Genomic DNA, 26,595 nt, shown 5'->3' with positions numbered 1-26,595 from the left:
AGGATGAGGTGGCAGCAGAAACCATGGTGTTGAGCTCTGCTGGTTTGGTGATAGTACCTTCCTAAAAGTTGGACAAGATTGGAGCTGGGAAAAATTGCACTCACTATGCCCAGTCTGGTACAGGGTGACAGAGCCAGAGTTGCTCAATGCCCGTCAGTATGCACCTGTGGACAGCACAGTAATGGGAACCACTGTGTAACCCTGCTCTGTAACAGGTCCACAGTATGGCACAGTGAAACTACACAGGTGCCTGCCTTCAGTCCTGGCATTGGCACAAATCTACATGTACTGGCCATGGCTTGGGTCTCAGAGTTCAAGTGTCCTCTTCTGATTTTCCAGGGTGGCACCCTCCATGTATTTATGCCCATCTCCTAGAGCTTACAGAGTATCCAGCAAGCTTAGGTTAGTCACTATGCTGGGGCAAATTGGGTTTACAAGGCAGTTTCCCCAAAAACCAATGCAGGGAATATTTGTGGAGTCCCAAAGATGGGAATATGCAGGTCTTTTAGACCCCCTGAAACAGAACTCAGAAATAGGTTTTGTTTTGTTTTGTTTTGTTTTTTTGTGGTGCTGGGGATCGAACCCAGGGCCTTGTGCATGGAAGGCAAGCATTCTAGCAACTGAGATATATCCCCAGCCAAATAGTTCATTTCTAAAAATAGCTCTTGGCTACAGTGCCCTGAGGGTACCCTGGGAAATGACATGAGATCCTTTTCCAAGGCAAGGCAACCGTGTAGTTTCAGGTTGTCCAAGTAGGGTGCAAATCTGTAAGGACTGAAACTTTCCAGGAACTAGAACAGCTAGTATCTGTACTAACACTTTACTGGAGTTTTTTCATCCTTACCCCTGCAAAGGAGACTCCCTAAATTCACTAATTTAATATGTACATATTTTTTCTTAGTATAATTTTGAAATGTTAGAAATATATATTATAATATATCAATTATAAATGCTCAATATTTATAGCAACTGTATTGTTCCTCTTACAAATATCTTTTTCCAGAGAATTGCCCATTTTCCTATAACAAAGAAAGGTATGTTTAGATGGAGAGCAAAAAGAAATATTTTAGGAAACCCTTGGAATCTAACGACAGTGAATTTTTTCCGCATTTTTCATTTTCCTTATTTTCTACAGCAATATCAGTTCTTATGGACACCACAAGTTATTTGGGTCAATAAACTTTCAAAACCAAGTTTTCTATCAGTAATAAACCAGATACTACCAAAGAATTATTCAAAGGTGAACATATATATGAATAAATTGGATTTTAGTAGACAAGAGAGGGACAAAGAATACATTACTTCAGTGACTCAAAGTGAGAAGTATCCAATTTTTCCTATATAATTATTCCTATACTTAGAAGGATCTTGAGGCATCTGACCCTGAAAATTGATTCAGTAGGTCTGTGTTGAGACAGGAATCTGTTTTTAAAAAGCAATCTGGGTGATTTCAACTTCAGGCAAGTTAAGGAAACATGTTAAAGCATGGATGAAAAGGTGTGTCTGCATATAGCTTCCAAAATACCCAACTTGTTAGACATATTTAAAACCAAACAATTCTAGAGAATCATGGATCTGGAGAACTAGTGGAGCAGAGCCCCACTGCTCCTGTCAGTATGCAGCTCCAATCTGTCAAATTCACAATCAGAAACACACACCTTTCTAGAAGTGAAGTTGACCCCATTCTTCACAATCTCCAGTCCAGGGCTGCCCTGGGAGAAACTTTGCACCTTCTTTGAAGTTTTGAAACTGAACTAGGAGAGAGACCATACTCCAGGGGATCTGCAGGCCCTGTGATGTCTTCTAGAGCTTTTTGCATGGGGAAAAAACAAAACAAAATGAAAATGCAACATCCATAGGAGCCCTCCAGAATCCTGCAAATTGTCTGGCAGTAGGGTTCACAGTTTCTCCTAGCATGACCCTGCGCTCATCAGCAACTATAAGAATTGGCTCCTGTGTGTGACACTGTACTGCTGGAGCCTGATCACAACCCACAACTACAGTGTTGTCACAGCTGCTGCCTCTACTTCCACCTCTGTGATTTCACAGCCATGAATCAACCACAGTGCTTCTACAATGAATCTATCACTTTCTATAACTTCAGTGGAAAGTATTTTGCCAAAAAATGAAACAGTTGGCAAGTTGGCAATGGGACTTAGATTCTAACTGTATCTTCATTTTGTTGGCCAACCTACTAGTCATGGTGGCAGTTTACATCAACCATTGCTTCCATTTCCTCTTCATTACTTAATGGCTCATTTGGCTGCTGCAGACTTCTTTGCTAGGTTGGCCTATTTCTACATGATGTTCAACACAGGTCCCAATACTCAGAGACTGGCCATTAGCATGTGGCTTCTCCATCAGGGCCTCAATGACACCAGCCTGATAACATTTGTGGTCAACCTACTGGCTATTGTAATCATGAGGCACATTTCATTTTTCCACACGGAGTTCTATACATGGATAAGAAACTGGCAGGTGGTAGTCGTCATTGTGGTCATATGAACTATGGTCATCGTTACAGTTGCTATGCCCAGTGTGGGCTGGTGACCTTTGTGGTAATGGTGGTTCTCTATACTTGCCTCTTTGGTTACATTCACCAGAGAATGTATTAGACTGTCTTGGCACAGTTCTGGATCCTAGTGGAATAAGAACATCATGATGTCTTCTGAAGACTGTAGTAATTATGCATAGTGCCTTTATCATCTGCTGAACTCCTGGATTGGTCTTGTTACTGCTAGATGTGTGTTGTCTGTAGGGCAATGTTGAGAATGTCTGTAGGCCTATGAGAAATTTTTCCTCCTCCTTACTGAATTCAGCTCTGCCATGAACCCCGTCATCAACCGAGACAAAGAGGTGATTCCCACCTCAAACAGATCCTCTGCTGCCAGCACAGGGAGAGCACCAACAGCCCCACAGAAGGTTGACTGTTCTGCTTCCATCCTCAACCATACCGTCTTGGCTGGAGATCACAGTAATGGCTACTCTGTGGCTCAGAATGGAAACTAAGATGTGAAGCCAGCTGTACCTATGGAGAAATGAACTGCCTCCCTCCACCTAGTTACCAGCGCAAGGTGGGGAGTGAGAAAAGAAAAAAAGAAACTCTTGTATTTAAATGTTAGCCAATGGCAGTATTTGTTCCTAGACCCCTATGAGACTTGATATATGTTGAAAATTCTGACAAATTGAGTCCATAACTTCATTTTTATACCAGCTTTTAAAAATTTTTTAACAATGTTATTTAATAAGCATGTTTATGTCTTTTTAAAAAACACTCAAATGCTCTGGCTCTCTAGACTATGAAACTGTACTAGTTTAAAAAAACAAAACTACTAATGAAGTAAAAAGTTCATATTTCTTCTATTGAGAGTAGTGTGAAAGATGTATCAAAGGCCATAGGCACCAATTTTGAATGTTTTCACAAAAAAAAAATCATACTAATAATACTTCTAAGGATAGTCTAGCCCAGTGTAAAGAGTTTAAGCGTCAGTTGTGATAATGTTGAAGAAATGATAAACAAATGTTTAAAAGGGGAATATATACAACCAGTGCACTAAGTATACTGACATCTATTGCATTAAACTATGTGGTAAAGTGTTATAAAAATTTCCACCAGTAATTCATGCCCTCTGTGCCCATTCTTAACAAGATGACTTTGTTCTTATTGAGAGGTGAGACTTTTCCCCCACCCCTAGAATCTGGACCTCCCTTTTGAGTTGTGACTTACCCAACAGAATGCAGCAGAAATGACATTATGTAACTTCAGAGTCTAGGCCTAAGAAACCTTGCAATTTTCACCTTTACCTCCCAGAAGACACCCATACCAAGTGTGGACATCCAGTCTTGAATACTGAATGATCACAGACCATATAAGGAGACAGTCCTAGCCACAAAGTTCCAAAGAGTAGGTAAGGCCACCTTAGACTTTCTAGCTTCAGTCCTAGCAACCCCATGATACAGCCATATGCACAAATTCAGGCAAGACCAGCAGAATTATCTAAGTGGGCACAATCAACTGATAGTTGTAAGAAAGAGTAAGTTGTTCTAAGTAACTAAATTTTGAGTGGTTTATTATGCGGTAATAAATAACTGAGATCAGAAAATACAAAGCAAACAGGAATGAACCATTTTTTCAAACACAAAATAAGTTTTATTTTCAAAAAGCAGAAACTATAAAATCAAGTAACAAGAAAGAAAAACTATAAAACCCTGAGATTGATTCACTATTTAGCCAACTATAACAATTTTAAATATAAGTGCTTTATTTTTATATTCATAAAACTAATTACAACATACCCTAATTTTGTTAGAATTTTGTGTGTGAGTGTGTGTGTGTGTGTGTGTGTGTGTGTGTGTTGGAGAATGACTCCCTACAAAAAAAGCCCAATTCTTCTGTCTGTTCAACAGAAACTATTTTAGCTCACTATTAAATTGTAGTGGTTTCCCCCATCAAAAATGGACTCATATCCCTGTAGTGAATGGGAAAGCCATTGATTTTAGGGAAAATTAGCATCCAATCATGAATTTCATACCCTTTGGCAATTATAAAGTGTTAAAGTGCTTGAAAGATGGACTTTCTAATGATGTTGAGAGATATATACAATTTGTATAAGTATCAACAAAAATATTTAAAAATTAGAATAAGATTTGCATTGTTGAGGCTTATCTTAAACATTGCATAGTTTTATATCACTATTATAATTTGCATTGTTGCTGCATCAGAGGAAGCTCAAATTTACTACCTTCTGTGGTAGAATAAAAGTATGATTCTACTTAATTTCTACATTTACCATCTCATATCCCCAATCTATTTTTAGTACCACTTTAATGATCTAATTTTAGGAAGTGCTTAGTCTCTAAAGACGAGCAGTGCTCATCAGCTGTATCATATCATGGAAAGCATGAAAAATCAGCTGAACTAGTTTTTCCGCATCAGTCTCCGGACATGATTTCCAGGCAGAACAGGCCACAAAAATCCTGTGAAGCACAAATAATGAATGATTATACAAAGTACTCCAAACTGTGATGGTGGCTAGAGTCAGAACCTTTATACCATCTGGCTGTACATGAACTATGAATTCTTGCTGACATTAAGTATATGTAATCTGACACAATTACAACTGAAGGAAAAGCCACATTATAAATAATACTAGGGAATCCCTAATTTGCTACCTGACAGCCTGAGGGCAAAATCGTACAAAAAATTAGAACCCAAATATGTTCTGGAGCAAGGTCTTACCTTCAAAACAGAACATAAAACTCTTCCTTAAAAATGTCATTGGAATGAATTGGAATATGAATTCATGTTACTGTCTGCAGTGAAATTCGAACTATTTTGAGGATAGCAATTGAATAGCATTTAAGGAAATAAGAAAAAATAGCTTTTATCACTTCTTATCAGTATTTCTAGAAGAATGAAAGAGAAAAGCTCTCTTGAAGCCAAGTCATCCCTTCTACCATGTCCTTCTAGATCTTCATGACAGAAAAATCCTAAGTAAGAATGTGGTGCCAGGAAGAAGTTGAAGTATATGAGATAGAAAATGGGTTTCTAGTGGACTCAGAGTAGATAAATGGGCTCCTTTCATGGAACTAGCCTTCTTCTTTCCAGACCCTCAGAAGTTTTTAGGAAATACACAAATAAAGATCAACATAAAAGTACATTGTAAAGCTTTGAACTATATAGCCATGTAATTTTCACATTGCTGAAAAAGAGAACAAATTATGATTTTAATATGAGCTTCAGATAAAACATGAAATAAAAACATGCTGTGGCCTTGCATATAATGATGAAATCATCTTTTCCCCAGTGCTGGGAATCAATGTCAGACCCTTGTGTGTACTAGGCAAGTGCACTACCATTGAGATACATCCCCAGTCTACTGAAACTAATATTTAAGTGATTTATATTTGCTGAAAGATAAATGGGAAACTTTAGGAAGAACTGCCTTATATTCACCTAATGATTCATGATCACAAAGGTAATTTTCCAGCTATATTACAAATGAATTCTGAAAGTTTTAGAAACATCTGTTAAATTTTTTTAAAAACTGTTATCCTAAAATTGTAAATATAACCATTCCTACTTCCACAAACAATTCACCAAATGGAAGCCAATAAACCATGAAAAAATTTTCACTTCATAACCAAACAAAGAATTCAAGTTATAGTATTATCTTTGCCTATCAAACTAGTTAAAATATAGAGCCTAGAGTTGACATTAGTGTGATGAAATGAGAAAGAATACACTAATAAATGTTATTTGTAATGATGAGAAATGAGTGAGAAGCAATTAGATCAATTATGGAAATTTAGCTTATGGAAGATGGAAATTTCCAATCCTTAAAATACCTCAAAGCATATTTAATGGCATTGGAAATGGCTTGAAATAAGTTGGAATGAAGTCACAAAAAGGAAAAAATTACTATATGATTTAAATTAGTATAAATCATACACAATCTATATACATTACAGATTGACGGCACCATATAATAAATCTTGTGACTTGCACAGAAAGTATAATAGCTTTGCTCATACTTTTTCATATTTTACAAGTTTTTTACAATGGGAATATAATACTTTTAATGAATTAAATGTAGTACTTTTAATGATACTTTAAAATAAACCAATACTCTTTAAGTCACATAATTTTCAAGTTTTAACAATGAATGGAAAAAATTCTCTTCCAACTTCCAGGTATTTAATTTGAAAATTTATTTTTAGTGTATTATATGACTTGTAAATGTACGCCTTTAATTCTAAGAGCACAATGCTCATATATCCAACTATCTGCTGAAATAGCCTCTTGTGTATAAATATAATGAACTCCTATTAGCAGAACTCTCCAAATCAACATGTACAAAACAGTTCTTGATTCTACTCAAGGCTCCAAAGCAATTTCTCCCCTAATTTTCTCCATTCCAGTAAATGTCACCATCAGAATTGGTAGTTCTACTAGTTCTAATTCCAAGGTACATCTCAGATCTTCCACTTCTCTCTAACTTATTAACAACCTTGTACAAGTTATCATCCTTGCTTCTTGGTATGGTTTGGATGTGGTCTGTCCTTTTAAAAACTCACGTTGAAATCTGGTCCCAATGCAATAGAAGTGGTGGAACCTTTAAAAAGTGATTAGGTTGTTAAGAGGAATTAATGCCATTCTTAAGAGACTAGATGGGTTGGGGAAGTGGCTCAGTAGTAGAATGCTGTGCCTTGCATGCATGAGGCCCTGAGATCGATCCCCAGAACCACCACCACAAAAAAAAAAAAAAAAAAAAAAAAAAAAATCAAAGGATGGTAATTATAAAGGGAGGGTACCCGTTGTATTCTACATCTTCCTCATATGCCACTTGCCTTTCCACTTTCTACCACAAGTAGAAGCAGTACAAGGTCTTTACCAAATGTGGCCACCTGATCTTCTCAGCCTCTAGAACTGCGAGCCAAAACAAACCTTTTCTTTATAAAGTACATCATTTTTAGGTATTCTATATATCAACATTTTACAAGTTTTCAGCCCAGAAGTTACATGTAAAAGGATCATTGGCTGTTATAAGGAGTGTAAATTGGGTGGATAGTAATATGGTTAAGAATCGAGGGAGATGAGGGAAATTAGGAATGTACTGGTTTTGAGGATAGTATGATAACCTAAACAATGTTCTACATAAAAACTCCTGAAGACTGATATCATAAGTGTATCAAAAGCAAGACAGAGAAATATAAATACACATTAAATACCTAAGAGGCAAAAACAGTTACTTATGTAGCCAGTGACAGATGACAACATAATTTAAGATAACAGTGTAGGAGAAAAAACATTCAAATAATAAGAGTAATACCTTTCTTATTCTACCCAATAAGAATAAAAGAAAGCTGCCTCACCTGTCATCTCTGATATGGTAGAAAAATCCATATCCATTATGTACCATGGGAACCATTACTCCCTGGATTCGTAAATAACCAACCAGACTTGTTGAGAGAACAAAATTTCCACCTCCTCCACTGTGTGGCACAAAGAAAGGATGTTTTACTAGGCCTATAGGTGTTTATATTGTTTCTTAAGAACTTTCAAAAAATAAACCAATTGCCTCAATTAAAAAACATCATACAATATTACCTTCTGGAGAAAAGTGGGTCTGTGAAGAGCTCTGGAACAGGGAGACCTTCCTCTTTTGCTATGAGTAAAAGACCTAAAAGGTGACGGTCAAATCCTGCAATGAAACCCCAAAAAAGTAGTTAAAAAAAGTTTTAAACACATTTTTTAAGTCAGAATAATTCCAACATAAGTACCTTTTCCAGCTGAACACTCTTTCATCATTTTATTATGCTTTGCAAAAGCCTGTAACATCTTTTCCTGCCGCTCAAGAAGCTGTGGTAAAAATCAAGAAAATCAAGTTTCAATACAAATCAAGAAATCAAATTCAATAAAAAACTGCATAAAATCCAACTTCAAAAAAAAAAAACCCTAAGCTCATCATAATTAGGATTTGGATCCTTTGGGAGAGAAAAGATCCTAGGATGACAGTGACACATGCATTCATGTCTTTCCTTAGTTCCTCTATTGCCTTTTCTTTCCTGTATTCCCTGCATCTTAATTCCCCCCCCTCCCTGGAATAGGAAAATAGAACTTTTAGGCAGCACTGAAGTTACATTAGCAAACATGAATACAGAATCAACTGAGATTCCGAAACAAATATAACTAAAAAATGACAATGATGCAATTCTGTAAAAATAACACATTCACATTTATGAAAACTAAAGAAACAAATACCAACATTTTAGTAGGAAAGAAATATGCTGTTGTCTAAATATTTAAACAAAAAAAAAAGTATGAAACAAAACATAAACACCTGTCCATTATGTACCATGGGAACATAATGGTACATAATCTACATCTTCCTCATATGCCACTTGTCCTAGTGATATCAAAAACATCAACCACAGGAAGAAATTCTTCCTTTTAAAAATACTTTGGAAGACCTTCTGCACTTTACTAGTGGTGTTCTAAATGTAGATCAGTAGTACTCACACACTCAAAGTATAGAAAATGAAACAAATAGGCTTGTTTCCAGGTATTCTATGTTTCTTTGTCTTCCCAAACACACCCTTCACTGGCAAATGAACAAATACTTCAAAACCTTCAAAAAAAAATTGTAAAAGTCTTAAAAGTATTTAAACGATCTAGGAGAACTAAAGCAAAGAAATTAGTTATTCAAGAGCCAAGGTTTCTTTAGAACAATTAAACAAATCCTATGATTTGTTTTCTTTTCTAATACTCACACTAGTAGAAGGATCCTGCATGGACTGGCACCACCTGATTGCCTCTACTGTACATGATCGCATAGTCTCTGTACGGCCATGATAGAAATATCTTGTCATAGCTGTTTCATAACAGCAACCAGGCCTACAAAAAAAATTTTTTAAGTGTATCGTAAGAAAGAAAATGCTTATCACAAGTACTCATTACAAATACAGTTAGCTAATAAAATTGGCTTTGTTAAGACTAAGCCCTATAATTCAGACTAGTGTTGAAACTTTCAATAACAAGGAAGCTATTTTTCAAATGGGACTAAGAAAATACTCTGGTACCAAGGGCTGTTTCAAAGGCTTGGCTGTTGTCAGGTTATATACACTCAAATCTGTGGTATGCAGCTTTCACGATGGCCTCCAGTGATTCATGCCTCCTACAGTGTGTAACCCCTTATTTTGAGTATGGGCTGGATTTAATGCCTTGCTTCTAGTGGAGAGAACATAGCAAGTGATAGGATGTACCTTCTGAAATCAGGTTAGAAAGAGAGCTCTCTAGCTCTTTTACCTCCTTGCTTTGAGAAAGGAAGTTGCCATTCTGGGAACTACCCTATAGAGAGGCCAGGTAGCAAAAGACTGAAGGAGGTCCTTTGGATAACAGCTAGAAAAGAACTGAGTCCTGAAATTACCTTATATGTGAACTTGGATTGCAGATCCTCCCTGAGGAGCGCCTACAGATAAAAACAAAGCCCTGGCTGACACTCATAAGAAGCACCTGCTCAACTGTGCCTAGATTACTGACCTGCAGAAAATGTGATATAATGAATACTTGTGTTAAACTCAGTTTTAGGACAATTTGTTACAAAGAAGTAAATAATATGAGTACTTGACCTTTGGTTCCTTTGTATATAACATGAATAACTAGAATTAAGTAGAAGCATTAAGAAGTTTCCCAGAGTGATAACTGTTTTCCTTGACTGCAAAATGATACACAATTTTAGTATTTTAAATTGTAACCACTTTGCTGCTGTTCAAATTTATAGGTTGGAGTGTGGGCACTAGGAGAGTTCTACTAACTAGGAGTTATTGAGTCTCTTCAGTGTTTATCTGAGTTGAAAAAGGATCCTTTCAAAGTATGAAAAAGAAAACATAAATTAAAAATTTAAACAGCATTAAAATAACATTCTTTCAAACAAAAATAAAAATAAAAACCATTATAAATAGCCAGGCATGGTGGCTTGTGCCTATAGTTCCAGCTAATCAGGAGGCTAAAGTAGGAGGGTCACTTGAGCCCAGAAGTTTAAGACCACCCTGGGCAACATAGCAAGACCCTGTCTTAAAAAAAATAGAGAATGAAAAAAAATTAAAAATGAATAATAAAAGAGAGTAACCACTGTGTAGTCTCTAATGGCCAATGACCATTATTGGCTACTTAAAGTATTTAGGGAAGAAGCCAGACAGGCATGTCTAACCCTAGCACTCAGGGGGCTGAGACAGGAGGATCACCTGGGTTCAGGAGTTTGAGACCAGTCAATGTATCATGGTGAGACCCCATCTCAAACAAAAACAAAATATCTCAGAAAACAAAACCAAAAACAAACAAACAAACAACAACAAGAAAACAAAAATTCAAAGAGGAAAATCTATAATGAATGCTGTTTGACAACTACTCTCAATCTTTACACGATGAAACAAACAGCATTAAACATTTTGTTTACTGTCATAAAAAATAAGAGCTGATTATTATTCCTAAGTCTTTAGTTCTAATTATCAGTTTACAGAAAATAAAGGAAACCAACAATATGTTAAAGAATACCAGGGAATTAAAATCAGGAAAATTCAGAAAATCCTTCTGTAGAAATGACCCAGTTTCTTCATCAAACAAAATGCAATAAGAAAAATGTGGGAGAAGGGATTCTTAAGGCTAAAAAGAGACTTGAGATATCAAATGCAATGTGTGAAACTTATGTGGGATTTGATCTGAACACATCTCCTGTCTTAAAAAAAAAATACTGTGTGAAATTTCTAATGCTGGCTAGCTTGCAGCAAGTCAGTCCTACTGCTGGGAAAAATAAGAAAAACTGGATTTAAAAATAAAAAAAAATCTGCTTGAAGGCTTTGCAGAATTGTTAAGGAAGCCAGGATGTGAATAAAGGCCAAGATCTGGAAAGAGGAGCAAATTTTTTAAGTGAGGCAACTTATTTAATGCCACTTCCTCCACCTTTAGAAATTTGATGCTTCATAAGACACATAAGCAAAAAGGCTGAGAAACTGAACAGAAAATTATTGGTAAGAAGCAAAGACATGAGCTTTCAATAATATCACCAAGCTGTGAAACAACCCTAGAGTTTAGGATAACAAAGGAGCTGGGGCAACATAGCAAGACCAAGATCTCAAAGACGGAAATCCAGAGATGGGAATCTGACAGTCTGAGCTTCTCTGCCCTGGATGCATTTGCTGAACAGTAAAAGCAGTAGGCTGAATGGTAGAGAGACCAAGGAGAAAGTGGCTTCATAGAGACACAGAAGCAATCGTCAATCTCATGGCTCTAACGAAATAAAAAATTAAGTTCTTAAGGCTTGTTCTAGTAGAGTGGCCCAAGTAAAGACCCCAGGAGCTGACCATAGGGAAAAAGGGCAAATAGAAACGGACCATACTAAAAAACACTAAAATCCAGCCTAGAATCAATACAATCTCTGAATGAACTAAGATAAGGCACCCTACTTTAACTGCCCATGAGAAGTTGAAGAAATTCTTATTTAAAGGAAAATAACATTATGTAGAGCAAGTTTTCTCAACCTTGGAACTAGAGATATTTTGAAATGAATAATTTTTTGTTATGGGGAAGACTTCCCTTACATTGTTAAGATACTTAATCAGTGTCCCTGGTCTATACCCTTTAGATGCAAGGAGCACCTTCTCCCCAAGTTGTGACAACCATTAATGTCTCCAGACATTGTCAAATCTTAATTGGGAATGATTTTTCCCTCCAGAAAACAATTATTGATGTAAAGCCTCTAAATGCATTACTATTGTAGCTATTAACCTTGTGTGGTAAGGGTAAAAGAAGATATACAAATGACCAATAATTATGTTAAAAAAATTCAACATTTGTAATCATCAGAGAAATGCAAATCAAAATCTCAATGAGATGTCATCTCACCCCAGTTACAATGGCTATTATCAAAAAGACAAAAAATAAGGTTGGTAAGGGTGCAGAAAAGGGTAAAATTCCTATGCAGTTGATAAAAATGTATATTAACACAGTCACTATGAAAAAAAACTATTCAGGTTCCTCAAAAATCTAACAGAACTAACCATATGATCCAGCAATCTCACTAAAGGGTATTTATCCAAAGGAAATGAAATCAGTATGTTAAAGAGATGGCTACACTTCCATATTTATTAGAACACTATTCACACTATCAACCTAGGTATCATCAACACATAAATGAATAAAGAAAAAATGGTACATATACATAATAGGATATTATTCAGCCATAAAAAATGAAATTCTGTCATTTTTAGCGATGTGGATAGAACTGGGGAACATTATGTTAAGTGAAAGCACAGAGAAATGCCACATGTTCTCACTTGTATTTGGAAGCTAAAAATGTTCATCTCATAGAAATAAAGAGTAGAGTAGTAGTTATCAGAGGCTGAGAAGAATGTGGGAAAAGGGGAATGGAGAGAAGATGGTTAACAGATGCATAAGAGGAATAACTTCTGTTCTACATACAGCACAGGAGGTTAACAATGATTGACACACAATTGTATACTTATATAATTTATATAATAATTGTATATTTATTTTTAAATAACTGGTAAGGAGGATTTTTCAATGTTCAAAACATGAAGAAATGATAAGTGTTGTAGGTGATGGACATGCCAATTACCCTAATATGATCATTACATTTATACATATATTGAAACAGCGCACTGTACCCACAAATATGTACAATTATTACGTCTCAATTAAACATTTAAAAATATTTTTAAAAGAATATCTCAAATCAGAAAACTAACTACATACCTTATGGATCTAGAAAAAAGCCAAGAGAAAACTAAATATAACATTAATAAAAGACAGAAAGTATGAAAAATTGGAATATAAATAAAAAATAGGAATAAGAAAATAGAGAAAACCAACAAAACAAAGTTATGAAGAAAGCAATGAAAAATGACAAAACTTGTTGGCATGAAGAAAAAAAGAGAAGACTCCAATGATAAAAATCAGTTATAAAAGAGGGATTATTACTCCTGATTTTGTAGAAATAAAAGGACTATGGGAAAATACTATGAATGCTCATGTTCAAGTAAACTGGATAGCCTAAATGAAATGGATACATTTCAAGAAACACACAAACTACCAAATCTGACTCAAGAAAAAAATAGAAATCTTTCTGGGCCTATAACAAATCAAGAAAATTGAATCAGTAATCAAAAATCTTTCTGCATATAAATGTCAAGGACCAGATAGCTTTACTGGTGAAGTCTACCAAACATTAAAAACAAAACAAATAAAAACACCAATCTTTCTGAAGAGGAAGGAACACTTCCTAACTCATGAGATCAGTATTATTCTGATACTTACACTAGACAAAGATACTACAAGAATAGAAACTATAGGCCAATATCCCTTATGAGTACAGACATAAAAATCCTCATCAAAGTACTATGAAACTGAATTCAGCAGTACATTATAGGATCATATACCATGACCAAGTGGTATTTATATCAGGTACATGAAAGTGTTTAAACATTTGAAAATCAATAAATGTAATGTACTGAATGAAGGAAAAGACCAACATAATCATCTCATCTTCTATGGAAAAAGCATTTGACAGAAGTCTACACTCATTTGTAATAAAAATACTCAAACTAAGAACAGAATGTAAATTCCTTAACAACATAAAGGATTTCTTTGAAAAACCCACAATTAACATCATACCCAATGGTTAAAACCCCCAAATTTTCCACCTAATATAAGGAAGAAAGAAGAATGCCTGCTTTTGCCACTTCTATTCAAAATAGTACTAGATATTTTAAATAGAAAAAAATAAAAAGCATCTAAATTGCAAAGTAAAAAATATCTCTATAGACCATCAGGCTCATATTTAGACAACCCTAAAGAAAAAACAACAGCAGCAGCATATAAATTCAGCAAAGTTTTAGGATATAAAATCAACAGATAAAAATCAGTTCCATTTCTATACACTAACAATGAATGAAAATTTAGAAAACAATCCCATTTATAAAGGCACCAAGAAGAATAAAATACTCAGAATTAAATTTTATCAAGAAGGTAAAAAGACACAGATACTGAAAACATAGACATCACTGAAAGAAATTAAAGAATATCTAAATAAATGGGAAGACATCCCATGTTCATGAATTTTAACATTTAATGTTAAGATGATAATTAAAATGGATATACAATGATAGTCAGCTTTTTGTCACTTTGACCAAAATACCTGACCAGAACAACTTAGAGGAAAGAAGGTTTACTTTAAATCTCAGTTTTAAAGATGTAGTCCATGGTCATCTGAGTTCATTGCTTTGTGCCCACGGTGAGGCAGCACATCATGGTGTGGCACAGGAAGCTGCTCACTTCATGGCAACCATAAAGCAGACAGTGAAGGTGGAAAGAGACAAAGGGAAGATGAACCCTTCCAGGGATACCTCCAGTGACCCACCTCCTCCAGCCAGGCCCCATCTGCCTATGGTTCCAAATAGGATGGACTGGTTAACTCTCATGATCCAATTATTTCTCCTCTGAACATTCCTGCATTAACACAGGAGATTTGGGGAACACCTCATATCCATATCATAACATTCTTTCAAAATCTCAGTGTTGTTACTTTGCAGAAGTAGAAAAATTCATTCTAAAATTTTTATGGAATTTCAAGGGAACCAGAATACCCAAAATAATATTAAAAGAAGAACAAAGTTACAAAGTTGATTGAACCACTTACAGGTTTCAAACTTATTACAGTGCTACAGAAATCAAGTGTGGTAAGGACACATGGATAGAAACATAGAACAATTGAAGAGAACTGAAAAACCAAAAATAAATTTGGCCAATTGATTTTTTCAATAAGGGTGCAAAGACCATTCCATTGAGGGAAAGCACAAAATCTTCAATAATGCTGAGAAAATTGAATATCCACGTGCAAAAGAATGAATTTGAACCCTGTTATATGTTAACTTGACTAAGTGAAGGGATTCCTAGATTCATTCATTATTTTTTAATGTATCTGTGTGTTGACAGAAGAGATTAACATAGGAATCCGTACACTGTGTAAAGATCACCCTCACCAATCTGGATGGGCATCACTCAGTCTGTTGGCCTGAACAAAACAAAACAGCAGAGGAAGGGTAAAATCATTGCATGAGCTTTTACATCCGTCTTCTCATGCCCTTAGCCACTGGTACTCCTGGCTCTTGGGCCTCCATAACTGTACTGGGACTTAAACCATCATGTCTTCTCACTCAGACATGATGCTCAGGAATCTGGATTCAGACTAAATTACACCACCAGCATTTCTGGTTTTCCAGCCTGCCAACAGTAGATAACGGGACTCTTTAACCTCCATAATCATGTGAGGTAATTTCCATAATAAATTTCAATCTCTCTCTGTTTCTCTCATACATTTAATTGGTCTGTTTCTCTGGAGAATCCGAACTAATATAGGCCCTGGCTTTATACCATACACAATAATTAACTCAAAATAGATTAAATACCTAAAGTAAAACTGAAACCTTAAAAGCTTCATGGCACTGGATTAGGTAATGATTTCTTGGATGTAACACAGAAGCACATACAACAAAAGAAAAAAAGACACACAAATAAATTGGACCTCATCAAAATGGAAAACAGTGCATCAAAATATATAGGGCAAAAAAGGCAGGTGCAGAGGTGCACACCAGTAATCCCAGCGGCTGGGGAGGCTGAGGCAGGAGGATCGTAAATTCAAAGTCAGCCTCAGCAAAAGCAAGGCACTAAGCAACTCAGTGAGACCCTGTCTCTAAATAAAAATACAAAATAGAGGGCTGGAGTTGTGGCTCAGTGGCAGAGCACTTGCCTGGCATGTGTGAGGCTCTGGGTTCAATCTTCAGCACCACATATAAATTAATTAATTAATTAATTAAATAAAAAGATCCATTGACAACTAAAAAAAAAAAATACAAGATAGGGCTGGGGATGTGGTTCAGTGGTCGAGAGCCCCTGAGTTCAATCCCTGGTACAAAAAAACCAAAAAGAGGCGGGGGCGGGGGGGGGGGCAAAAAGACAACACAAAGAATGGGAAAAATTTTTACAAGTCATATATGTGATGTGAAAAACACCTAGCCAGGTGTGGTGGCACATGCCTGTAATCCCAGAGGCTTGGGAGGATTGCAAATTCAAAGCCAGCCTCAGCAACTCAGTGAAGCCTTAAGCAACTCAATGAGACCCTGTCTCTATTAAAATATGAAAAAGGGCCAGGGATTGTACTCGGTGGTTCAGTGCCCCTGGGTTCAATCCCTAGTACCAAAAACAAAGGTAAAAATACCTCCTAAAATTCAACAATAAAAGACAAACCCAATTAACAAATGTTTAAAGGACTTGAACAGGCATTTTGTCAAAAAAGATAAGCAAATTAACATGTGAGAATTTGCTTATCATGAGTCATTAGAGAATTATAAATTAAAACTATAATAGAATACCATTTCATAAATAACCAGGGTGGCTATGGCTTTTTAAGTGCTGGCAAGGATATGGAGCAATTAGAACTTTTGTTTAAATAGTCTGACAGTTCCTCAAAAATTTAAAGATAGAATTATCTTACAACCCATACATTCTATTCCTCAAAATAATTGAAAACGGGACTCAAACAGATAGTTACAAATCAATGTTCACAGCAGCATTACTCACAATAGCAAATGGTTAAACAAAATGTGGTATATATACCAGAAAAAGGAATACTATTCAGCCATAAAAAGGAACAAAGCCTGACTACAACATGAATAAACCTAAAAACACTGTCCTAAGAAATAAGCCATACAAAGAAGGACAGATTTTACATGGTTCCACTTACATCCAGAACAAATTTACTGAGACATAAAGTAGATAGAGGACGCCAGGGACTGAGGAATCACTTTAGAGTGAGGAAAAAATTTAAGAAATAGTGATGGTCATACAATATCATGAATATAAATAATGCCATTGCACTGTGATATTTAAAAAATACACTTAAAATAGTTAAAATGGCAAATTTATATTATACATGTCTTAATACTATTTAAAAAGGCATCTGTTTAATGCAAATATATTAAAAGAGTACCATGGAGTTATAAAATATGACTACAACATAAAGAATGGGAGAAGAGAAATAGAAGCATTCTCTTTTAAGATCATTACATTTGAAGTAGAAAATATATGAAGGTAGACTGTGATAAGTTAAAAAATGTATTTTCTAAACTCTGTGTAATTTCTTTAAAAAATCAATATAGCTGACAGTGCAGACAAAATTAAACAAACAAAAACCCACTCTAAAAATTCAAAGGAAGAGTTAAAAGAATATAAGAGATCGAGAGAAAATAAACAGCATTATGGTAGACTTAAATCCAACTTTATTGATAATTACATCAAATGTAAATTATCTAAACATCATATTTAAAGGCAGATATTCTCGGATTGGATATAAAAGCAAGATCAAGGGGCTTCCATTTCTACTTAAGACATAGAAAGTCAAAACACAGTATTTCTCCTATCCTAAGAAGAATAAAGCCTGGATAATCTACAAATCATATTCAGGAATACATCAGAAAATAAACTGTAGCCAGGCATGGTGGTGCACGCCTATAATCCCAGCAACTTGGGACAGGAGGCTGAAACAGGAGGATCTTGAGTTCAAAGGCAGCCTCAGCAGATTAGCAAGGCACTTAGCAACTGAGTGAGACCCTGTCTCTAAATAAAATATAAAAAAGGCTGGGGATGTGGCTCAGTGGTTAAGCACTCCTGGGTTCAATCCCCCATACCAAAAGAAAAAAGAGAGAGAGAGAGAGATTGCAGAAAAATCAAAATATCTGAATACCAGACACTAGTAGAGAGCAAACACTTCAAAATTATCAAGTGGATACTGTGATGATAGGAAAACCTGTGAAACTGTCAGTCTCTAATGGACTATTGATGGAAACACAAAACAGGATACAGTGCTGTCAAGGCGGGGGGGGAGTTAGGATGGAATTGTTGGAAAATACATACGCTTGGACTTCAAGATTCCAAAAATGGAAAATGAATGGTGCCTACCGTCCATGAAGTCGGTAATAGGCCAGTTGAAGAGCAAGCTGAATAAATGTATCTGGGTGAAGCCCATTCTTCTTGGTTAGCTTTTTGCCAAAAGATGTAAAAGCATATGCTGCAATCTGCAGATTAGATGCCTAACAAAACAATTAAATATAAACAGTGAGAAATCTTCTAAAGAGAATACCCAAAAGAAAACCAAATTACCATTTGCATTACAGTAATCAACAGATATAAGGAATTAAAGGCATTAAAGCTATAATTTCCTTTTTCTCTTTGTTATTAGGGATTGAACTCAAGGGCATTCTACCACTTATGTACATTCCCAGAGCTTTTTATTTTATTTTGAGACGGTCTCACTAAGTTCCCAAGGTTGGCCTTGAACTTGCAATCCTCCTGCCTCCACCTCCCACAAAGCAGTGATAACAGACATCTGCCACTATGCCTGTCAAAACTATAATTTTAAAATGTTTTATTCTTCTGGGTGCAGTGGTCATGCCAGTAATCCCAATGGCTCGGGAGGCTAATGCAGGAGGATCGTGAGTTCAGAGCTACCCTCAGCAATGATGAGGTGCTAAGCAACTCAGTGAGACCCTGTCTCGAAATGAAATATGCACGAAATAGGGCTAGGGATGTAGCTCAGTGGTTGAGTGCCCCTGAGTTCAATCCCCAATAACAAAAAAAAAAAAAAAATTATGCTGACATGCTTGGATGATAGCCAAAATTTTATATATGGTAGTTAAAAGAGAAAGCATTACTACTTAAGAGAAAAGTGAAAACTCTACCTCTTTGAAATACTGGACTTTGGCTTGGCTGATGTCATTTAATATTTTCTCATCCACAGTAAAAATGAGTTCCTCTGGAAGTGGGATATCCCGTGCTTTTTCTGACCCCTGAAAATGAGGAAGAGTTAAAAATACTTATCTATGAAATTATTAGGGGAAAATAAGGAAGATTTGTTCTAACATACCTTCCATCTTCCTTCTGTCTCTAAAATTCTCTCATCAACATAATGGGCAACATTCACCATAACCATTGCATCAAAAGGAGCATGCTGAAATGAAAACATACAAGATTTTGAATGCTTTAGGTCAAATTAAAGCTTTACCCTATATTTTCTTGTCACTTTTCCTCCACTTTTAACAGACAATAAAGTCAAAGGTTTCTATCCTCAATTTCTAATAATAAAGATAAAGATGTCCTACAGAATAGTAATGGCTGTATTCCCCCCCCCCAAAAAAAAAAAACCCAGACAAATGGAAGCACCTAGTTGGGATTCCTGGGGTCACAGACAAGTATGTGTGTGTGTAAAGTAAACATGATGCAATCCAGAAAAATTAACTTCTATTTTTAGTGGAAGTGAAATCAGGGGAATATATCAATGTTGAGATGTTCTGGAATTGTTAAGAACAGTGTGGAAAAGCAGATTGGAAAGGCAGACTATCTCAGGGCATTTAGAATGGGTATGAACTTCTTTAGGTAAAGAAGACTGCTAGGTAAATAGTAGCCAGTATCTCAGCCATTCTACAAGAAAGCTGAGATATGGCAAAAATAATTTTCAAGTTGAAGAAATGTGGGAAAGATGGGCTAAGTTGCAGGGTTGTTATAGGTTTGATGGCTACATTTAGGGAAAAGAATTGCAGCTAGTGAATTTTCTCATCATTTATTTCGGAGAACAACTTCTTTCACCCATATTTTCTCCTTATTCCATTAATGACAAGTACATCAGATGGTGCTTTCTACTTTCCCTTTACAATAAACATTTATCATTCATGAACTGAATGTGATAATGCCAGCCTTCGAGGAAAAGAAGAAAGGGCTTGAGATATGGACCCAGTTTCAGAGGAAGTAATTAGCTATCTTCAATGTCACCCTAACACTATGGCTCTGCTACTCTGTTTCATGTCCCACTGGACAACTATATGCACAGTTGACTATTACCAACTAGGAAGTAGTCACAACATCAGGATAGGCTCTGTGGGAGGTCAGCAGAAGATGCACAAGCAATTCATCTGTCATCAGCAAGCACTTATAACAATACTGGCAGGTCACTGACGAACCCATTTTCTATCCGCATCTTACAACTGCTCAGTGCGTTACAGTTTTATGAAGAAATTTCACATATCACATATATGGTTTTATTTAAGATGACAGCATCAATTTTTAACTATTTTACTGGAACTAGTAAGAAACAACAATACTGAAGGATTATTAGTCTCTTTGTAGCAGACAGATCCAAGAGAAATTGAGGGAAGAAGGCAGAAGGAAGTTAACCACCTTACATAGGATACTTTGCAGGAAATAGTGAGGACATAAATTAGACTGAGGAAGGTCAAGGAGAACCAAATAAGAAACAGAAAAGAAGAAAACCAAAGCATTTAATAAGAAATAGTTTATCAACAATGGATTCAAAAGAAGAGTAAAGAAAACAAATCTTCAAAATGATTCAGGACAATCTTGCACTGTCTCTCCAATGAGCTCTAGTTTTAGCAATTGCTTATTAAACAGCATCCCGACTTCTAAGATAACAGCTACTTCATTGTTCTTTAAGAAACCACCACACCCATAATGAGTTGAGACTGATTCTACTCACTAGATCCCAAAGTTAGACATATGACCTAGGCCACTCTAAAGAAAGCACTTGATTGTCAGGGATAAAACCATCTTCCTCACAGGCCAATCACAATCAATGAGAATTATTCCAGTACTTTTGCTGGAACCACTGGAAAAAAAGAAACTGGCTATTTCCATGAGGAACCACTGGAAAAAAAGAAACTGGCTATTGCCATGAGGAACACAAAGGTAAGAAAGCTATAAAGATTGAAGACTGAAGGTATGACAATTGTAACCTGCCAATAGTAGACCTAAAAATGAAGGGAAACAGAGTGCCAAAAAATGAGGAACATTTGCTAATGAAATGCTAATAAAAGCATCTGAACCCAGGAAGTCAGCCTTATCCATATTTAGGTGTACTTCTCTAACAACAGATATATTCTGAAGCTAATGCCAGTTAGATTTAGATTTCCATCACCTACAACTGAATAAATATTAATTAATAAAACTATCGAATCCTTGGTTTTTCTTTTTATTTTCTTGCTTTATAGACCTCCTGAATGCTTATTAAAAAGTTACAAGACAGCTTATAAAGACTCTGGGAAGAGACAGAAGATAAATAAGAAAAGTTGGGTTTATTTTTAATAAAGGTAAAAAATGGTAACAACTGCCAGACATTTTAATATTCATATTATAAATAACTACTGTTCCAAAGATCATGTGACATTTTAGGAAAATATTTAATTTAATTACTAGGCAAACCTTGAAATCTAGAAATATATCCACATATATTTCTCTATGCAAAGAAAATATGCAGAATGCCATATCATTTTTAAAACAGATTGTGATTCTTAGCAAGCAGATAATGGTACATATAAAAAGAATCATATGCAAATTTATTTTTTCGTAGAAAATACTGAAATGTTAATTCTACTATAAAAGAAAATAACTTATAAGAGTTCATATATAAATTGTTCACCATAATGTGATAAAACTTTTTAAAAGAGTATTTACTTATATTACAGTGCAGCACAGCCTAAGTGTTTGTGGTCTATTACTATTAAGTTAACCTAAAAGATTAAAAGAAAAAAAAAGACTTCAGTAGTATACTTACATCACAATTACAGCCAAATATTCCATTAGAAAATGAAATTAAGTTATAGGATTTGTCACCCCAGCGTAGGGTTGGATTTCCAGTAAGGAGAATCAAAAGTATCTAAAATAAATTTAATTTTCCAAATTAAAAGGATTTAAACATTGGTTTGTAAGTAGTTACATATTAAATACATATATATCATCTCATTTTTCCTCTTCAGATCAAACTAAATAAAATCAGAAGTTATAGTCATGATATAATAATTCTGGCCCTGACTTCAATTATTTCTCAAAATCTCAAGTTAAGAAAATCCTACCAGAAAAGAGAATGCAAGTATATTATTCATGGATGTTTACAGAATATACCATTAAAAACATAATTCTTCTGTAACTTCAATAGTATAAGGTCTTAAAATTCAGCCACTAAAGAGTTAAGGAGAAAATATACTTTAAGAATTTATATCCCACTAAACTGGTTTTTCAAACTATAGATTTTGGCCCACCATAAGTCATGAAATCAATTTAGTGTATCACAATCAACATTCTTTACAAAGATAAATAGAATATAATAAATAGAAATAGCAGAGTACATGATAGTAATAGTAATTACTACTTTGTGAAATTACTATTACATTTATGTATACATGCACACCCATGTATATACTCATAGTAAGCTGCAATCTAATCATATTTGTAAGTACAGATTGTGATCTAAGTTTGAACAATACTGCATTAAAACATATTTTTCCTTAAGACATATTTTGGTGCTTCTCTTCCCCATCCCACCCCCCCAAAATTGTGGCTAACGAATAGTTAGCTAGTTGTTTACTAACTATAAGATTTAAAACCTGGATTATTTTCCCCTTTCATTTAATTTTGATGACTGCATTATGAAATAATTTGTTTTCAAAAGATTATGAGACTTCTACTTATAAAAGTATTACCTTTCACGTCCCAAGAAATGAAAACATTGTCTCAGGGATAAGGAAAAAATCAAACAAACAAAAAAGGCCCTATTTACCCTTAAACTCAATGAAGTCACTGTGTTCAGTAAAACAAAATGATATGATAAATTACTTACAAGGGTGATATAATTCTTAGGACAGACCTTCCCAACCAGTCAAGGCACACTGGTGTGGGTTACAGGTAAGTTCTTATGTCACCTTTGGGAAGAAAAAGTAACTTATCCCAGTGTCCTATGCAATTACTTTGCTTATGTAATCAATGAAAAGGTTGGGAAACACTGAGATGTGATGTGCAAGCAATAGTCATACTTCTTTAAACAAGATACATAATAAATCTACACAGACCTAAACAATGTGGCAAAGACTTAGGAAGCACCATTTTTGTATTAGTTTCAATTTGGTACACATCTATTTCATCTAAAAAAAATTCTAAGAGCCCAAATACAAAAAAGGAAGAAACAATCTTCTAGGGCTGGAAATGTTGCTCAGCAGTAGAGCTCTTGCCTAGCATGCATAAAGCCCATCTCCAGCACTACAAAGGAAAAACAAATCATCTCATTTTCAATATATTCAAGAGTCTTCCAAGAAAACTTGAAAAGACAACAGAACAAGATAGTTACCTGACGATAATCTTCTGGTGTGACATGTGGACTGTCATCATCTATAGAATACACAAATAAACTGCTCTGAATTTTTTCTAACAAAGTCAAGTTCTCTGGATCAAGGCCAATCAGATATTCTCGTGACTAAAGGGCAAGGAAAGAATGATCAAATGTTACAATTTAATACAATATATGCAGAAAGAAGAGTTTGTTAAAGTTTGGTAAATTAATCTTCCTGTGTGTTGGTGCACTCCTATATTCTCAATTACTTGGAAGTCTGAAGCAGGAGGACTATTTGAGCCCAGGATGTGTTTGAGGTCACAACCTGGGCAGCACAGTGAGATTCTACCTACAAAACAACAACAACAAAACTGTAATTACCTTGGCCCATCGGGTTCGCTCCTCGCAAGTTAGTGCTGGTACTCCAGGTCCTTCAGGTTCACTATGGCACTTGTTGTAGATGTATGTCAGTTGTCTTATGGAAGATTAAAAAAACAAGATTCAAAAAAGGAATAATTTATACTTTGAAAATATGCAAACACTTCTAGGACTCAAGTAAGTCCCTGTTTACAATGGAGAACTTGTAGTCTGGTAATCAGTCTTACAGATATCATGTACATATATTAACTAACTAAAGCCTGTGTATGTGTGTGTGTGCAACCAGAGGACTTACTGTATATCTAATTCATAGTTGTGTTTTACTCAGAAAAGTCCCATGTAGTAAGTTTTAAGTGTTTTCACATGTGCCATTTGTTACTTCTAACCATTATATTTTAAAGACTCTACTAACTGAGGATAAAAATTTTTCTCCCTATAGCATTCTATGCTTCCAATCTGATGAGTTTCATCAATCTTTAAACATATAACAGATAAATAACAGATTCTTTCATAAAGAGAAAAATTTTCATCCATCAAAAATTCATAAAACTTTAGTTTTAGTCCTACTTTCTCATGGCACATGCTAAAAAATTACCTCAATTTAAGTTTGCAAGTATTCCTCAGAAAGCAGTTAATGTAAGCTTAATAAATGGTCAAAAAGCACCACTCAAAATTGGAAAAAACCTAATTCCCAATTTGCCTAATTTCCTGTTTGTTCATTATATCTGTACTTACTGCTGATGAAGAAATAATTTCCTTACTCAAAATTTCCCCACTTTTTGTACATTAATGGTATCCTCTAAAGGACAAGAGGATTTCTTCATCAAACAATCTGCATTAATGATGGGGTCAAATTGCCCTGACTCTCTTCCTACTTATTTGTCTTTGCAAAATACTGATTTTTGTGAGCCAGAAACGTAGCTCAGTGGTAGAGCAATTCCTAGAATTTAGAAGGCCCTGAGTTCAATCCCTAGTAAAACACACACACACACACACACACACACACACACACACACACACACACACAAACTGGTTTTGTTCTAGTTACAAATAAAGCCTGGTGGGCATAGTAACTATCACAAATCCTGAATAAGTAATAAGTAATAAATCTCTATCTCACTGTTTTTCTCCATATGGTACTTGTTGCTGCCCTTCCTTTAACATATCAAAATATTTTGACTACAAAACTTTTTCCTGTTCCCTGAAAGGCTCATTTTCATATTCATTTTATAAGGTGGTCTTTATCAGGGAGCAATGTATTAAACCTAAAATGACATTTTAGGTTTGATAATAAAAGGTCACATTATAACTGCCCTAATTTCTATCACTAAGAGGTACTGATCTCAAAATGAGGATTGTCCCTCTTTTCTTTTAACTTGGCTATCTATGAATCCATTTTTCCACTACACATTCAATTTTTGGTATTTTGAAGCACCAAGATTTACATAAATTTTCTCCACTACAGAATCATATGTCTTTTTTAAAATCTTCTGCATTTGCTGTCTCCTCACAAGGTTTCTGCCTTCATCATTTCCCTCTCTCTCTCTCTTTAGTTCATTGTAATCTGCTTTTGTCCTCCAGCAATTATCATTTGAAGGAGGCTCTAGAGATGAAACCCAGGGTCTCATGCCTGCTAGGTATTTGCTCTACCATTAAACTATATGCAAGTGTGGTGTTTATCTTGAAACTTCTTTTGTGTCACAAATAACTCCACCAATAGAAACCTTGTTATGGTTTAGATCTGAAATGCTCCCCAAAAGCTCATGAGTTAGGCAATGCAACAATGTTTAGAGATGAAATGCCTGGATCATGAAGGCTCTGACCTCATGAGTGGATTAATCCACTTGAATTTGAATGGATTCACTAGAAAGTGGTGAAACTATAGGCAGGTGGGGTATGGCTGTAGAAAGTAGGTCACTGGAGGGGTGGCCTTAAGGACTATATCTGCCCCCAGCCCCTTTCTGTCTCTCTTTCCTCTTCCTGGCTGCCATGAATGGAGCAACTTGCCCTTCTGCCATGATGTTCTGCCTCACTTTAGGCCTAGCATAAAGGAATTGTCCAATCATGAGCAAAATAAACTTTCCCCTCCAAGTTGTTCTTATCAAGTATTTTGGTTACAGCAACGAAAAGCTGACTAACACAACCCCAGCAGCCTTATCTTATTTTCTTCATTATGAAATATTCCACACCCAAGAGTGCATCTTTAAATTATCCTTCTGCCTTGATATTTATAGCACTGTTCTACTGTGGTCCCCCTACCTCATTGACCAGTCGCTCAGTCTTTTTTCATTGACTACTGTCTTCCTTCCAGCCTTCCTGTGTCTCCCTTCATATGTAATTTCATCCACTTCTTTAATAGCTTGAACTATCACCTTTACATAAGAGACAATCAGGTCTCTAAATTGAGCCCATTTTCTCTGTTAAAGAAGTTCCAAATACTGGCTGGATATGTCTACCTCAATTTTTACCAACATTT

At 35.4% G+C, this 26,595-nt stretch overlaps 1 protein-coding gene and 1 pseudogene across 7 annotated transcripts in view; one reads left to right on the top strand and one right to left on the bottom strand.

Annotated features, from left to right (window-relative positions):
- The first annotated feature begins 2,019 nt into the window (after positions 1 to 2,019).
- LOC113190201 (lysophosphatidic acid receptor 1 pseudogene) lies at positions 2,020 to 3,016 on the top strand (annotated as a pseudogene).
- Positions 3,017 to 4,140: 1,124 nt separating this feature from the next.
- Crot (carnitine O-octanoyltransferase) overlaps positions 4,141 to 26,595 on the bottom strand; it is a 42,807-nt gene continuing 20,352 nt past the window's right edge. For all 7 annotated transcript variants that reach the window (XM_026399361.2, XM_026399362.2, XM_026399363.2 and 4 more), the window contains 11 exons: positions 24,123 to 24,216; positions 23,760 to 23,885; positions 22,194 to 22,295; positions 19,497 to 19,580; positions 19,312 to 19,419; positions 18,533 to 18,663; positions 9,274 to 9,397; positions 8,284 to 8,362; positions 8,111 to 8,204; positions 7,876 to 7,995; positions 4,141 to 4,977 (listed from right to left, as the gene is read on the bottom strand). In XM_026399361.2, the coding sequence (XP_026255146.1) occupies positions 4,857 to 4,977; positions 7,876 to 7,995; positions 8,111 to 8,204; positions 8,284 to 8,362; positions 9,274 to 9,397; positions 18,533 to 18,663; positions 19,312 to 19,419; positions 19,497 to 19,580; positions 22,194 to 22,295; positions 23,760 to 23,885; positions 24,123 to 24,216 (1,183 nt within the window). In that variant the 3' untranslated portion in view covers positions 4,141 to 4,856. The remainder of the gene's footprint in view (positions 4,978 to 7,875; positions 7,996 to 8,110; positions 8,205 to 8,283; positions 8,363 to 9,273; positions 9,398 to 18,532; positions 18,664 to 19,311; positions 19,420 to 19,496; positions 19,581 to 22,193; positions 22,296 to 23,759; positions 23,886 to 24,122; positions 24,217 to 26,595) is intronic.

This window comes from Urocitellus parryii, chromosome 3, assembly GCF_045843805.1.
Source record: "Urocitellus parryii isolate mUroPar1 chromosome 3, mUroPar1.hap1, whole genome shotgun sequence".
In the NCBI taxonomy this organism is placed as follows: domain Eukaryota; kingdom Metazoa; phylum Chordata; class Mammalia; order Rodentia; family Sciuridae; genus Urocitellus; species Urocitellus parryii.
Note: the sequence above shows the minus strand (reverse complement) of the source record. Positions and strands in the feature narration are given on the sequence as shown.